At 44.1% G+C, this 14,090-nt stretch overlaps 1 protein-coding gene across 6 annotated transcripts in view; it reads right to left on the bottom strand.

The window, feature by feature from the left end:
- LOC124019498 (receptor-type tyrosine-protein phosphatase U) overlaps positions 1-14,090 on the bottom strand; it is a 348,981-nt gene that overhangs the window by 139,121 nt on the left and 195,770 nt on the right. For all 6 annotated transcript variants that reach the window (XM_046334848.1, XM_046334850.1, XM_046334851.1 and 3 more), the window contains exons 7-10: positions 11,324-11,617; positions 6,772-7,089; positions 3,958-4,067; positions 1,921-2,122 (exon numbers count right to left, since the gene is read on the bottom strand). In XM_046334848.1, coding sequence (XP_046190804.1) covers positions 1,921-2,122; positions 3,958-4,067; positions 6,772-7,089; positions 11,324-11,617 — 924 coding nt within the window. The remainder of the gene's footprint in view (positions 1-1,920; positions 2,123-3,957; positions 4,068-6,771; positions 7,090-11,323; positions 11,618-14,090) is intronic.

Below are 14,090 nucleotides of genomic sequence, written 5' to 3'. Positions count from 1 at the left end.
TGGCAGCAATTCTATCCTTGAGTCTTCTTGAGTAAGATGCTTAGTGGTTAGAGCGGTGGACTAGTAACCGGAAGGTTGCAAATTCAAACCCCCGAGCTGACAAGGTGTCGTTCTGCCCCGTTGTTAAACCACTGTTCCTAGGCCGTCATTGAAAACAAGAATTTGCTCTTAACTGACTTGCCTAGTTAAATAAAGGTAAATAAAAAATGTAATTGTGGATCTCAGGAAACAACAGAGGGAGCACCCCCCCCATCCACATTGAAGGGACAGTAGTGGAGAAGGTGGAAAGTTTTTAGTTCCTCACAAACTTTTACAGATGAACAAGCGAGAGCATCCTGTCGGGCTGTATCACCGCCTGGTACGGCAACCGCACCGCCCTCAACCACAAGGCTCTTCAGTTGTTAGTGCGGGCTGCATAACGCATTACTGGGGGCAGACTACCTGCCCTCCAGGACACCTACAGCACCCAATGTCACAGGAAGGCGAACAAGATCATCAAGGACAACAACCACCCGAGCCACTGCCTGTTCACTCCGCTGTCATCCAGAAGGCGAGGTCAGTCCAGGTGCATCAAAGCTGGGACCGAGACAGCTTCTATCTCAAGGCCATCAGACTGTTAAACAGCCATCACTAACATAGAGAGGCTGCTGTCAACATACAGACTCAAATCTCTGCCCACTTCAATAAATCGACTTAATAAAGGTATCACTAGTCACCTTAAAAAACACCACTTTAATGATGTTTACATATCCTACATTACTCATCTCATATGTATATACTGTTCTCTACCATCCACTACAACTTGCCTATGCAGCACGGCCATCACTCATCCATATATTTATATGTATTTATTCATCCCTTACATTTGTGTGTATAAGATAGTTGTTGTGAATTTGTTAGATTACTTACTGCATTGGCGGAACTAGAAGCACAAGCATTTCGCTACACTCGCACCATCTCATGGTCTGAGAGTCCTTTAGGTGCCATTTGGCAAACTCCAAGCGGGCTGTCATGTGCCTTTTACTGAAGAGTGCCTTCAGTCTGGCCACTCTACCCATAAAGGCCTGATTGGTGGAGTGCTGAAGAGATGGTTGCCTTTTGGAAGGTTCTCCCATCTCCACAGAGGAACTCTGGAGCTCTATCAGAGTAACCATCGGGTTCTTGGTCACCTTCCTGACCAAGGCCTTCTCCCCCGATTGCTCAGTTTGGCCGGCTGGCCAGCTCTAGCAAGAGCCTGGGTGGTTCCAAATTTCTGCCATTTAAGAATGATGGAGGCCACTGTGTTCTTGGGGACCTTTAATGCTGCAGAAATGTTTTGGTACCCTTCCCCAGATCTATGCCTTGACACAATCCTGTCTTGGAGCTCTATGGACAATTCCTTCGACCTCATGGCTTGGTTTTTGCTCTGACATGCACTGTCAACTGTGGGACCTTAAATAGGCAGGTGTGTGCCTTTCCAAATCATGTCCAATCAATTGAATTTACCACAGGTGGATTCCAATCAAGTTGTAGAAACATCTTAAGAATGATCAGTGGAAGCAGGATGCATCTGAGCAAATGTTTTTGTCTCATAGCATAAGATCTGCACACTGATGTAAGGTATGTCTGTTCTTTTTATTTTTAATACGTTTGCAAACATTTTTAAAAACCTGTTTTTGCTTTGTCATCATGGGTTATTGTGTGTAGATTGATAAGGAAAAATGCATTTTAGAATGAGGCTGAAACTTAGCAAAATGTGGAAAATGGGAAGGGGTCTGAATACTTTCCCGAATGTACTGTAACTGCCTTAATGTTGCTTGACCCCAGGAAGAGCCTAGGCAGCAGCTAATGGGGATCCTCAATAAATACAAATGTATAGACACATATTCAAGCATGAACACACATACCTGTAGGTGTGCACACACACACACCAACACTCACCTGAAATGTTGGTGGTGATCTCAGTTAGAGCGGTCTGCCCGAAGCCCTTGGTTGTGCGGGCGCAGACAGAAATCAGATATGTGGTGCCAGGGTGAAGGTTGGAGAACATGTGATAGGTTTCGTTCCTCAACTTCGACACTGTTCTCCTAGGTCCTGGCACATTGATGCCCGGGTCAGACGACTCAATGCTCTGATAGCTGATCTGTGGACAGATTAAAAAAATAATGATTCATACAGCAATTATTTCTGAGACCATGAGTTATTTACTTGTGGAGCAACTATCCTTTAACTTTTGTACAATTGACTTTCTCTGAGGATTCACATCTGACTTTTAAAAATGTGCTGCTGCTCTAAGTCAATGTACTGATTGGTAAAAAAAATTGCAAATCAAAATCTAATCAAATTGTATTCATTACTTGCTTCGTAAACAACAAGTGTGTACAATGCAGAGAGTAAGAAAATAGAGAAATAATAGAAAAGTAAAACATGTAATAACAAAAGTAATAACAGATACACAATGAGTAACAATAACTTGGCTATATACAAGGGGTACCAGTACCAAGTCGACGTGCAGGGGTACAAGGTAATTGAGGTAGACATGTACATATAACAAGAAATAAAGTGACAGAAATAGTAACAGCAGCATATGTGATGCAGTCCAGTGTAATGCTGTTATTTTGTCATGAAATTGGAATCATTATCAAAACATTATTGTTTTGTGTGTTTACAGATTTCACAACCTGCAGGTTGCACAAGAACAAGATGCTAATGATTTTGTTTGGCTTGCTAATCCATTCGTAATGGCCTGAAGGACATTCATGCTAATGTGGAAATGTGTTCTGTGTGAAATATTGATGTTGTTGGAAGCAACTTGTTTTCCCACACAGTCAAAATGCCTTTTGGGATTCCACCCATGTGGCATCAGAGAGTAATGTAAAAACTGGGAATGTTAAATAACACAGACACGCCTTACTTCCCACTGACTTGACCAAACTATTGATGATGCAGATTATTTTAAAAGCACTACAATAACCCATGTGGGCGTGGTAGCTGTGAAGACAGCCAATGACTGTACAAGGTACACACAGAGACCTATGTGTTCCTCATAAAAAAGCCAATACAAAAGCCGATAATAGCCTTCAAAAAGAGCAAAGAGGACCAAGAAGGGGCTTGTGAGGCTGGAGTCGTGGCAGTCGATGGGCTCAGGGAGACAGGTCAAAGCTTTAATGGGAGAGAAATTAAGAGGATTTCTTCTGTGGCTCCGTCTAAAGCTCTCTTTGTCAGCTCAGAGAGATCAGGACGCTACGGAGAGAAAATCCATCCCTGCCTCCACTTTATATGTCAAACCACAAACCCCATTTAATAATATCCTCCTTGAGATAACATTGAAAGACAGACGGCTGGGTGAAGGCTTGAGGCTAGTATAGGTAATACTGTACTGAGCACCTACCATAGGTGAAGACAGAAGGGTGAAAGCGAGACTAACATTACAAATGGTCTGTTTTCATCGGAGACCTACTCCAAAATTAGCATGAATAAATTAGTGCTAATAAATTAGGGTGAAAAATGTGATGATGCATGGCAGTGCTATATGCTGATAAATATTTTTCTTAACTTCTAGCTCTAGATGTACTATTAGATGCGTGGAGAGAAACAGAGAGCGCTCTGGGGATGGACTATGAGCTTGTAAAAAAATGTACTGTACTGTACAGTACTGTAGCTTCTGCTTGTATTCTTAACGTCAAACAGCTGTGTTGTGTCTATTACCTCAAATAACAACCCCCTGTAAAATATAGATATGGTTCTGTCCTTGTTTGAAACTCTCTGTGTGAAAAGTTCTGTGACATTTCTCTCCTAGAACTTACCTACACTAATCAATGCCTGTGACACTGCTCTTGCTGACCTAAACTACACCAATCACTGCCTACAAACTCTAATAGAATATGAGGTCCAGGAGGGTGAACCTGAGAACTTTGGGAGGAGATGTTTAGAGGAAGATGATTGGAGGGCATCAAGCAGAGTGGGAAGCATCCTTACCTCGTATTGGATGATGAGACCATTGGGTTCCACTGGCTCCTCCCACTTGAGGAAAATCATGTCCTCCAGGGGGGTGAAGGTCAGCGATTCAGGGGCGATGCCACCGGGTACTATTGGAAATAAGCAACAGGTCAGGAAATAGAAGCAGTAATATCATGGCAAGCATCTCATAATGTCAATATCATATTAAGTGGTCAATGTCACTGAGTCTCTCTTACAATGTTAGCTTCAGAACTGAGAATTCTGCACCATGTAGGACATACAGGACTATATGTTGTGTTAACCATAGTGTATATAGTCAGGGGCAGTCAGAGCGTGTACAAGCAAAGAGAATAGGAGATGATTGACGGATATAAAACCACTGAAGTAGAGTAATCACTATAGTAAATAACAAGTACTTACAGTCAATTCAGATGGATCAGATTCATAATATCATCATGATGGCGAGGTTCATATTGCGTGATAAAGATATTACTTTGAGCACCGAGTCTGACAGTGACATTATATAATTACTGTACAACAGTGGACAAAGCATTTCTATTGTACCATGAGTCTTAGGCCTTCAAAATAACTCAGTGGAATAGTGGTGATTAAATGCATCCTCAGCCGATGGCAAGTGATGACCTTCGGATAAATGGTGAATGCTGTTAAAGCTCTGTCTGGCCTGGACACCAGGGGGAAGCCTGGCCTAGACACATCCCTATAAAAACAATGCTAACTGTTTTTATAGTATCCTCTGTGCTCTGTGGTTTTCTATTCCAGACCACAATCCCCATTAGTCTGTGTGTGTAGAGTGCAGGGTGGAGGGGTAGTTGGGGCTAAAGCAACAACCATTCAGCGCTGTGAGGAAACAGCTGAGTCTGGTGTTATTTTGGTAGTGATAGAGTTTGGAAAGAGAGTTCCTGATTAAAAGCTTTTGAAGGGTGTGTTTATAATTGACAGGTATCTCTTTTTTTCTCTTTCTCTCTCCCTTGCTTTTTCTCTCATTCTCGTTCGCACTCTCAAACACTTTTTTTCTCCCTTGTGTGAGAACAGTGCGTTTGTTTAGTTTCTTTTTAATGGAAAAATGTATTTTATTTATTTATTTTTTATTTACCTTTATTTAACTAGGCAAGTCAGTTAAGAACAATTTCTTATTTTCAATGACGGCCTAGGAACAGTGGGTTAACTGCCTGTTCAGGGGCAAAACGACAGGTTTGTACCTTGTCAGCTCGGGGATTTGAACTTGCAACTTTTCGGTTACTAGTCCAGCACTCTAACCACTAGGCTACGCTGCTGTCCTTCAGCCAGGCATCTGCAATGCACAGAGGCAGCTGTTGGCTGCCTTGGCAAAAAATGAATATATTGGGAGATATGGGGGGAAATCCATTCTTTCTGGTTTACTAGTGGGCCTCAGATATGATTATTAATATTTAATTTTCATTTGAGAAAGGAGACGGATCATTCGGTATACTACAGCCTCTTTGAGATGGTCACAACGCTTGTATTCAAGTCTACTCAGACACAACCATATGGGAAAGGAGATGGACAATAATAGTTATGAATCCCTTCAATCAAACTGTAGCTACTTGTAACGTCTGCTTCCAACTCACACCCTCAAACACGTAGATTCCCTGAACACAGCTCACTTTCCAGCCCACACTCTCAAACACCTAGATCCCCTGAACGCAGCTCACTCTCCAGATCCCAAATCACCTGGATTCTAATCACCTTCTAATCACACACCTGTATGTCATTATCACACACTATTTAGTTCAGTTCTTTGCACTCCATCACTGTGATGTAAAGGTTGTTTTGTGACACACATCTTTCAGAGCTCTGGGTTTCCCGTGATTTACTCCTCCCGTGTATGATAGTTTTGGCCTGCCTCACTAACAACACCTTTTGCTTATCCCCTGCCTGTACTTTAGCCTATCGGATTTCCTGTTTCCTATTGCCTGATCTCCCAGACTACGTTACAAGCCTTTTCCCTGCCTGTACTGTTGCCCTTTTGGACCCCCTGTGTATGACCTTCTGCCTGCCCCTGGACCCAGCTACATGCCTCCTGTGTATGACCTTCAGCCTGCCCCTGGACCCAGCTACCTGCTTCCTCCTGTGGTCCTTTGCAATAAACACCTGCTGCGTCCTGAGCTTGAAACCAGCTCTCTGTCTCCCCTCATGTTCTTTACACTACTGATGTTGACTGACCCAGTGTTATCAATCCCAACTGTATAGATAGCTAGATTTTTTTGCCCATTTGAACAGCACTATTTTTGTTAATTTATTAATACCCTCCTGAGAAAAGTTTTGGATGACTCCCTAGGTACTTTGAGTTATTTTGGTCTCACAGAAGTTTCACCACTACCTAAACAGACACACAGCAATGTGATCAATGAACAGTCTGTCACTAAAACATTCAAGTGTTTCTTACAGATCTCTGGGAAGCAGGGATTGAGAAGGTAGACAGCCATGTGAAGAGGTTGGATGGCAGCCAACAGACCTTGCCAGGCTATCAGGTACTTCTAAAAGCACTGATATAATGTACCAGCAGTGTTCAGCAGACTCCACACATTTTTTGTGAATAGTAACCAACAACCTGAACTGCGGTCTGACAAGACTGGAGTATTGCACCACTGAAAAATATTATTTTTGCATTAGGGCACTCTAACACAAGATGGTTCCTATCGTTCTACTTTATATGAATATGTGCCCTGTATGTATCAGTTCCATTTTATGTCTCAAACATTGTCCCATGTTATTACGGTTTCTATGAATATGTACCCTGTATGAGCTCCTACGTACAGTATAAGTCTCCAACATTCTCTCATCACTTACTGTCCTCTTCAGTCTGAAAGGTGACCTCCCGACCCTCCTTCTTGCCCTCAGGGTTGGCAAGCGCCAGACGGACCCGGATGGAATGGTAGGCCGGCAGGTCGCGCAGGGTGAAGCGTGAGACATTGTGCTCCACCGCCAGGCACTCGCGCACAGTAGTGTTGTGACCGCCGCCGCCCCCTGCGGTGGCATAGCGGTAGCACAGGGACACAGAGTAGGTGTGGCAGCGGGTCAAGTTGTAGGCCAGCGTCTCCCACTGCAGGGTCAGCTGCCTGGACTGGATCTCTGAGGCTGTGAGACCTCGCAAGGCCCGTGTTGGTTCTAACAGAGGGAAGGTGGGAGGAAGGGAGGGAAAGGAAGAGAGAGAGAAGGCAATGTTATCAACTAGGTCCAGGTCTTCTTTTGAAAAACATATTTTTATCTCAAGAGACTAACCTGGTTAAATAAAGCTGAAATAAAAACTGTTTAAACACAGTGTAAATGACGAAATCTTTAAGTTTTAATGAAATCCTTTAGTAATAGCCCTGATGTTCCCATGTGTGACAAGTTCTGACAACGTTCTCTCGGTCACGCCGATGTGTTGGAAGCTGCTCATCCAAGCTAGGTGGCGCTACCATGTCCCATCATTGAGGTCAACAGTTTTCCTACCAGAGAGAAACTGTGGGCGCGGCACACTCACGTCCCCCGCCAGCCATGCACGGACTAGTGCCAATTACGCTAATTAATGGGACAGGCTGCGGGTCTCTGTCACACCCCCGCCAGTCCCGCCTACGTGTCAACTAGAAAATTGAGTGTCCGCTATAGTTCCATGCCCAGAGGCCAAATTCAGAACCATAAATAAGAGCGCTGTCCAAGGGCATTCAATTCCTCCAGTATATTTTTATTGCTGGGTCATTTTATAATATAATAATAATAATATATGCCATTTAGCAGACGCTTTTATCCAAAGCGACTTACAGTCATGTGTGCATACATTCTACGTATGGGTGGTCCCGGGGATCGAACCCACTACCCTGGCGTTACAAGCGCCATGCTCTACCAACTGAGCTACAGAAGGACCATTTTGACAGGCTGCTTGTTTTTAGCAGTCACCCAGTTACTTCTGGTCACTGCTGGGTTTGGAGTCAACTCTGTTTCCTTTGACTCAAGCAGAGAGAACTACAGCCTTGTCTTTCTACTCCTCCCTCGGCATAGACAGATAGAGGGATACAGAGACACTGAGAAGCCTCTGTGCCTTCAAGCACAAGCCAGTCAGTGTTGCAGTAAAAGATACAGGCTACAGGGGTGAGCCAAGGACAATCTCAGGCAACACATTACTAATGGAGGCATTTGTCACATCCCATTATTAACACAATCGATGCCTTTTTGTCAAACAATATTCCACATAATGTATTGTATTGCTTTGTTCTTTTAATAGGGATTTGGGACTAATGGCAGAGGAGAGTGAGAGTGACAGAGGAGATATGGAGCGGAGGGATCAGCAGTGAGAAGAGTAAGGTTATATCAGCCAAAGTCTTCATTCCTGCACTGACTATAACACTCAAAGGGATTCTTCTCTCACTGCAGTTATTTGTGCTGAGGACTAAAAACAATGGAGCTAATGCATCGATGAGCGAGGGAAAGCTTAAAGGAAGAATGGGAGTAATCAAGGGAGATGGATTTAAAAGGTGATCTCTTTGAATATGCAAGGAAATATACGAGCACAAACAGGCACATGCACACACACACACACACACACACACACACACACACACACACACACACACACACACACACACACACACACACACACACACACACACACACACACACACACACACACACACACACACACACACACACACACACACACACACACTCTAACGCACCACTCAAAAGGCTCTTCTATTTATCTCTTCATCCCTTTCTATTCATTATATCTCTCCCTGAAGTTTATCCATTTATCCCTTTCTATTCATTATCTTTTTCACTGAAGCAGAATTTCATGACACTGGCAATCTATAATTAAGCCCCTCCACAGTCACCTGTTTACTTTCCAAATTTGTTTTCTGGCATCGCGGTCTAGAAGGAAACATGACCACTGCTTTGTTCTGAACATCAGTTTGTGACAGCAGATACATATGTGGGCTGGGTAATAAAGTAGTGGTACCTTAGACGCGGCAGGAAATGTTAAAACAATTGTTCAATTTGATTGAGGATTGTCTTTATGGTGTAATGGATAGTCTGCACAGTCTCAAAGCTAAATAAAGAGAGGCTTATAACTGACGAGCTGATGACAAAACCACCGAAGAGGCCACAGTGTGCCCATTGTGGATTTTCATCAAATTTGACTTTTGTGCCAACACCCTTCCCCTTGCCCAGTCTATTTGTCTGCATGCCACGTTCGAATGTGTGCCACACACACTCCCTGTCAGCCTTCGGAGAGGGGTTGCAGGATCCCCAACATGGCCCAGAGCCCAGAGTGGCATGCTTGTTCCTCACAGTATAGAAGTGAGAGAAAAGGAAGAGCTTCTGGTTTATTACCCCCACTAATACTGATTCATGGGATTACCTGTGGACAGGGTTGTCCTTGGCCTGGGTTGGTGCGGAGCTGTGGAGGGAGTCTGTGGAGACTTAACCACAGGGGAGATGGGAGATGAAGGAGGCCTGCCATGATGGACGAGGAAGACGAGCCATGAAAGGGATGAGCACACTGTAATGTTCCTAATTTTAGTCAGGCACCGGTATGAAGCCCCTCGCTCGGCAGAGAGGTCTGGTGGCAGGGGGCTCTCCAGAAGGCTCAGTGACCCAGAAGCAGGTGGAAGCCTATTAAATAGGTTTGGAAATAACTTGTCTCCTCTGTGATTTACTTGAGGGGCTTTGAGCTACGATAATGCAGCCCTGCTGATAATCACAGTGATGGCTCATCAAGCACACCTGGCTGGCCATCAGAGTCGGGCGGAGACCATGTTCACGTTCACGGCCATTAGTTTTACAGCACTCACAGGAGGACGCCCGGGCTTCACTATATAGGTCAGCGCAAGCCAGGAAGAGAGGCGTTGTTCCCACGGAACAGCAGAACATACTCAGTTCATGGCAACACTGTTTTTTGGAGAATAAAGTAACTTTAGTCATAAGAACACCAAGAGGGTCCAAGCCTCCCGTCTGTTCACTCTGGTAACTAGCACACTCCCAGAGATCCCCACTGTGACAAGACTTGAGACTCATGCTTAGACCTAAGCAGCCCAACAAATTTGAGGAGGATCATAATGCAATGATGAAGTTTGGAGTCAGTGTGGGTTCTGGACCAGATGGTCTGGGGGTTGGGTCAGTGGAACTCAAGGGTGTCCAGGTGGTGATTAGAGACTCCTGGAGGGTGAACAGGGTGATGGAGAGGAGTATCTGAAGGTGTGTGAATCAGGATCAGGCCACCAACAGAACAAACAAGTAGACACAACAACCTAACCCTTATGTTGTGAAAACAACAGCTGGGGAAATTAAAGGGCTAGAAGTCAGGCTTTGATATCTGAGACAGTTATTTGGAGTCACCATTGGTATGAAAATTATCTGGAGGAAAAAAACATGACAGACAGGATAAAACGGTGCCACTAAAATACATTTACATTAGAACAGTGTGTGCATCCTCTCTCACTTCACAACTATAAAATTCCCTCACCTCTTTCCCTGTCTATCTCTTTAAAAAATATAATAATTTTTTCCTTGTGTATACTTTCTCTACTTCCTCTCATTTTTTCCCTGTGTTTTTGAGTGAGAGCTGGCTCTGGGCTCTCTATTTTACTGATGAATGGCTGGTGTCTGCGGCTATTGGGAAAAGGGAGTGTGCTTAATGTGTCATCAGACAGGACATGGAGGCTGTGGTTGGTGGAACAGGGAGGGGGGGTGAGAGATGGTAGGAAGAGATCGCTGGGCATATTAAAGACTGATGACTGTAGGAGACATGGGACAAATGCCCACAGGAAATAGGCATGAATTTTGTGGTTGAGTGTGTGTGTGCTAGTTGTTTTCTTCCAGCAAATGTTTTTTTATTTATTACAAAGACCACCTCTCAATCTCACAGAAGGGTTTCAGTCTGGAATAAAATTTGGCCACATTATCACCACAGTCGATGGTCTGCTATTCCACTTTTCAAATTCAATAATATAATGAAGCAATTACTCTGAGATTAAATCAAGTCTGAGCATCTAGCTGTTGGGCATCTGTACTTTGAATAGTCTGAGGAAATATCCTCTCTAAAATCCTCTCTAAAATGACCAAAAATATGAGCGTTTCTGAGGTTTCGTAGGTAAAATCCACAGACGAAGCAAACTGCTTGTAGAATGATACACTAGACTGGTCTGACTAGAAACATATCAGTCAGACCAAGAAAACTAGAATGATCTTACAATAAAATGTGCAAATCAATTAAAAAAATTATGGCAAGACTTAATCAAGGATTTGCAAGTGGTTAATAACATGTATTACCAAACTATTCTGTGTTACCAAACACTGACAACTATGAGAATGTCACATACTGTACAAGAATATCTAGACCTTGCCACACCCCCCAGACCCTCACCTGCACACTTAGTCCTGCTGATGAGGGGTGGTCCGGGTGGTCCGGTGCCGCCCTCTCCGGGCCGGGTCAGCAACACACTTATGTGATACTCCGTGTCTGGGTCCAGATGCCACAGCTTGTAGGTGACCATGTTGACCCCATGGACCTCAGACCAAGGTGATTGGCTGGCCCGGTACTCAATCTCCTTCCTGATGATAGGGCCATCTCCCAGGATGGAGTTCGTGTTGAGCTGGATGATCAGATATGTGGAGCCCGCTCGCAGCAGCTGTGGGGGTGCAATAGGGGAGGGGGGAACTGTGGGAAGAAGACAGGGTAGGAGGCTGTGAGGTTATTTAAATGTTATTTTTGCTTCTATACACTGTAGCTGTATCTATATGACATTTGAGGACTATCTTGGTCAGAAGCGGTTGAACTGCACTGTCCTTCAAAATACTATGTACTATTGCAAATCAGTCTTATTACAACATGCTTATCAGCTTTTCATACTTTTACTCCATCTACAACCTTCAGGTTTGTTTGAGCCCCCCACCTTTTTTTTGCAGATCAAGGGTTCAAATAGCAGATTGGACACGCCTATTAATAGCGCATTAACGAGCCATACATGAACATAGCAGATAACCGCGAGTGAAAAAAAACAGCTGTGCATATGGTCTGAGGAATGTGTATGATCTCAGAATACAAGCTCTCTTAATTGAGCGATGTGTGCCTCCCGCTGGCACCATAATTCATGCAAGAGCTTCACAGAGGAAGTCACCATGATGAAAGAAGAGAACTCAACATCATTCCGAGGACAAGTTGCCAAAGCAGGATTCATTTCAGAAGCCACCGTCCGAATGTCACTGACAGCAGACTCTCGGAGCCACTGAGCAATTACACAGAAATGTGACTGTGTGAGGGGAAGAAGGGAATGCAGAAAAATGAGGACTAAGAGCGATAGAAAGATCAGAGTTAGATCTGTGGCTAATCCCTGATTCCTGCAGAGGTGCCGGTGTCTGTTATGACTGTCCTCTCAGAAGGCTCTCATCTCTATTCCTGCCTCATCGTATGGACACTTGTATGGAGCACGTGCAAACTGCAGGCAATCATGCAAGCCTCACAAGCCTCTGGAAGCACAGGGAGACAGGCACAGGGAGACACTGTATATTGATGTAAATTCACCTCATCTCACAAACAAAACTCCCTTACTGTACTTTCCCAAGGATTCTTCTATAACTGGCATTATTCATTACTGTTGCATTTCTGTTTTCAGCACCATTTTGTGTTTAGGAACACAAACCCAGCTGACTGTATCAGCTGGAGGTTTGATAACATAGCTCTTTATTTACTTATGCATTTGCTCAATGATTATTATTTTTCCGAGATCCCTGAAAATGAGTTTATCGAAACATGACAACTGATATGATACATCTTAGCCAAAAACACCTCAGGGGTGAAACTCCACAAAATGTGTTCTACATTGCAGGGACAGAACACTGTCCTCCATGGGCCTCTTTGCAATTGACATGATTACTTTGTGCATGTAATCTATGGGCCAAATGGGGAGCACTTGTGGGATCTGAAATGAGTTGATCAAGCTAATTAAAAGGCTGATTACCCTCTCGTTAGCGGGGGCAGTGGGGCAGGACTGTTTATAAAAGCCTTGTTAAGGGGCACGCACTGCAGTCCCTGTGAAATACAACACAGAGTATGAGTTATGGCCCTGTTGCAGAACGGCTATGCATCAGTTCTCAGGAGTCAGGACAGAACACGCCATGCCAAAAATAACCCACATATTCTGAATTTAAAAAAAGCTTCGGCAACAACCATGTCACTACTATAATGCTACTAACAATTCTAGAGCTGAGAATTCTTCGTACAGTTTTCTATGGAGCTGAGCACATTACTTGGAGATTGTATGGCCCTCTGTCTGTGAATTGATTGAGGCTGTTGCTTACTGGCAGACACCGTGTGAGCTCAGTGCTGGTCTGGCAAGGGGCTGTGCTCTTATCCACCAAATGGTCCGTATCACTAAATCCATGCTGCCACATCTATCAATTGATTAGATTGGTGCTACTTCACAACCCCCCCCCCCCCCCCCCATTACTTATTCTCTCTCCCCCTCCTCTCCCCTTTCTTACTCTCTCGCTCCTTCTTTCCCTCCCTCTACCACCTCTCCCTACTTTCAAGGCCTGTTTCAAGAAGTGATGATGCAAAGGATATAAAGCACTAGAGGAGACGAGTAGAATAGGACTTCTCCATGTCCTTATTTCCCTCTCCATCTCATTCCTCTGGTTTAGGGATTAGGGCCTGGCGTGGCATCAAACCCTCCTATTGAGCTGTGTCATCAAAGAGCTGTCAGAGCAGTGTCAGGCTCTAGGGTTAGAGTGAGTAATGGGACTGAGGTTGGGCCATCTGCAGAGAATGATATGAAGGGGCAGAGATATTGGATCAACATTGGTGTCCAATAGATCAGCTCTCCAACACTCCTCTACTGATCAGCCTGGAAAAATATTATTATTATTTACCTTTATGTCAACAGGGAAGTCATATTCAGACTAAAGTCACTTTGACAAATTAGCCCTGCACAATACAAAAACAAGCACATATAGTACATCAGGCAAACATAAATATAGACAATATACACATGGCTGCAGGTAGCCGAGTGGATAGTGTTGGGCTGCTGGATTGAATCCCCGAGATGACAAGGTAAAATTCTGTCGTTCTGCCCCTGAGCAAGGCAGCTAAAAACGGCTGCTAGAATCTTAACTAGAACCAAAAAATGTGATCA

Source organism: Oncorhynchus gorbuscha, unplaced genomic scaffold (genome assembly GCF_021184085.1).
Source record: "Oncorhynchus gorbuscha isolate QuinsamMale2020 ecotype Even-year unplaced genomic scaffold, OgorEven_v1.0 Un_scaffold_609, whole genome shotgun sequence".
Taxonomy (NCBI): domain Eukaryota; kingdom Metazoa; phylum Chordata; class Actinopteri; order Salmoniformes; family Salmonidae; genus Oncorhynchus; species Oncorhynchus gorbuscha.
The sequence above is the reverse complement of the archived record's forward strand: the minus strand, read 5'-3'. Positions and strand labels throughout refer to the sequence as shown.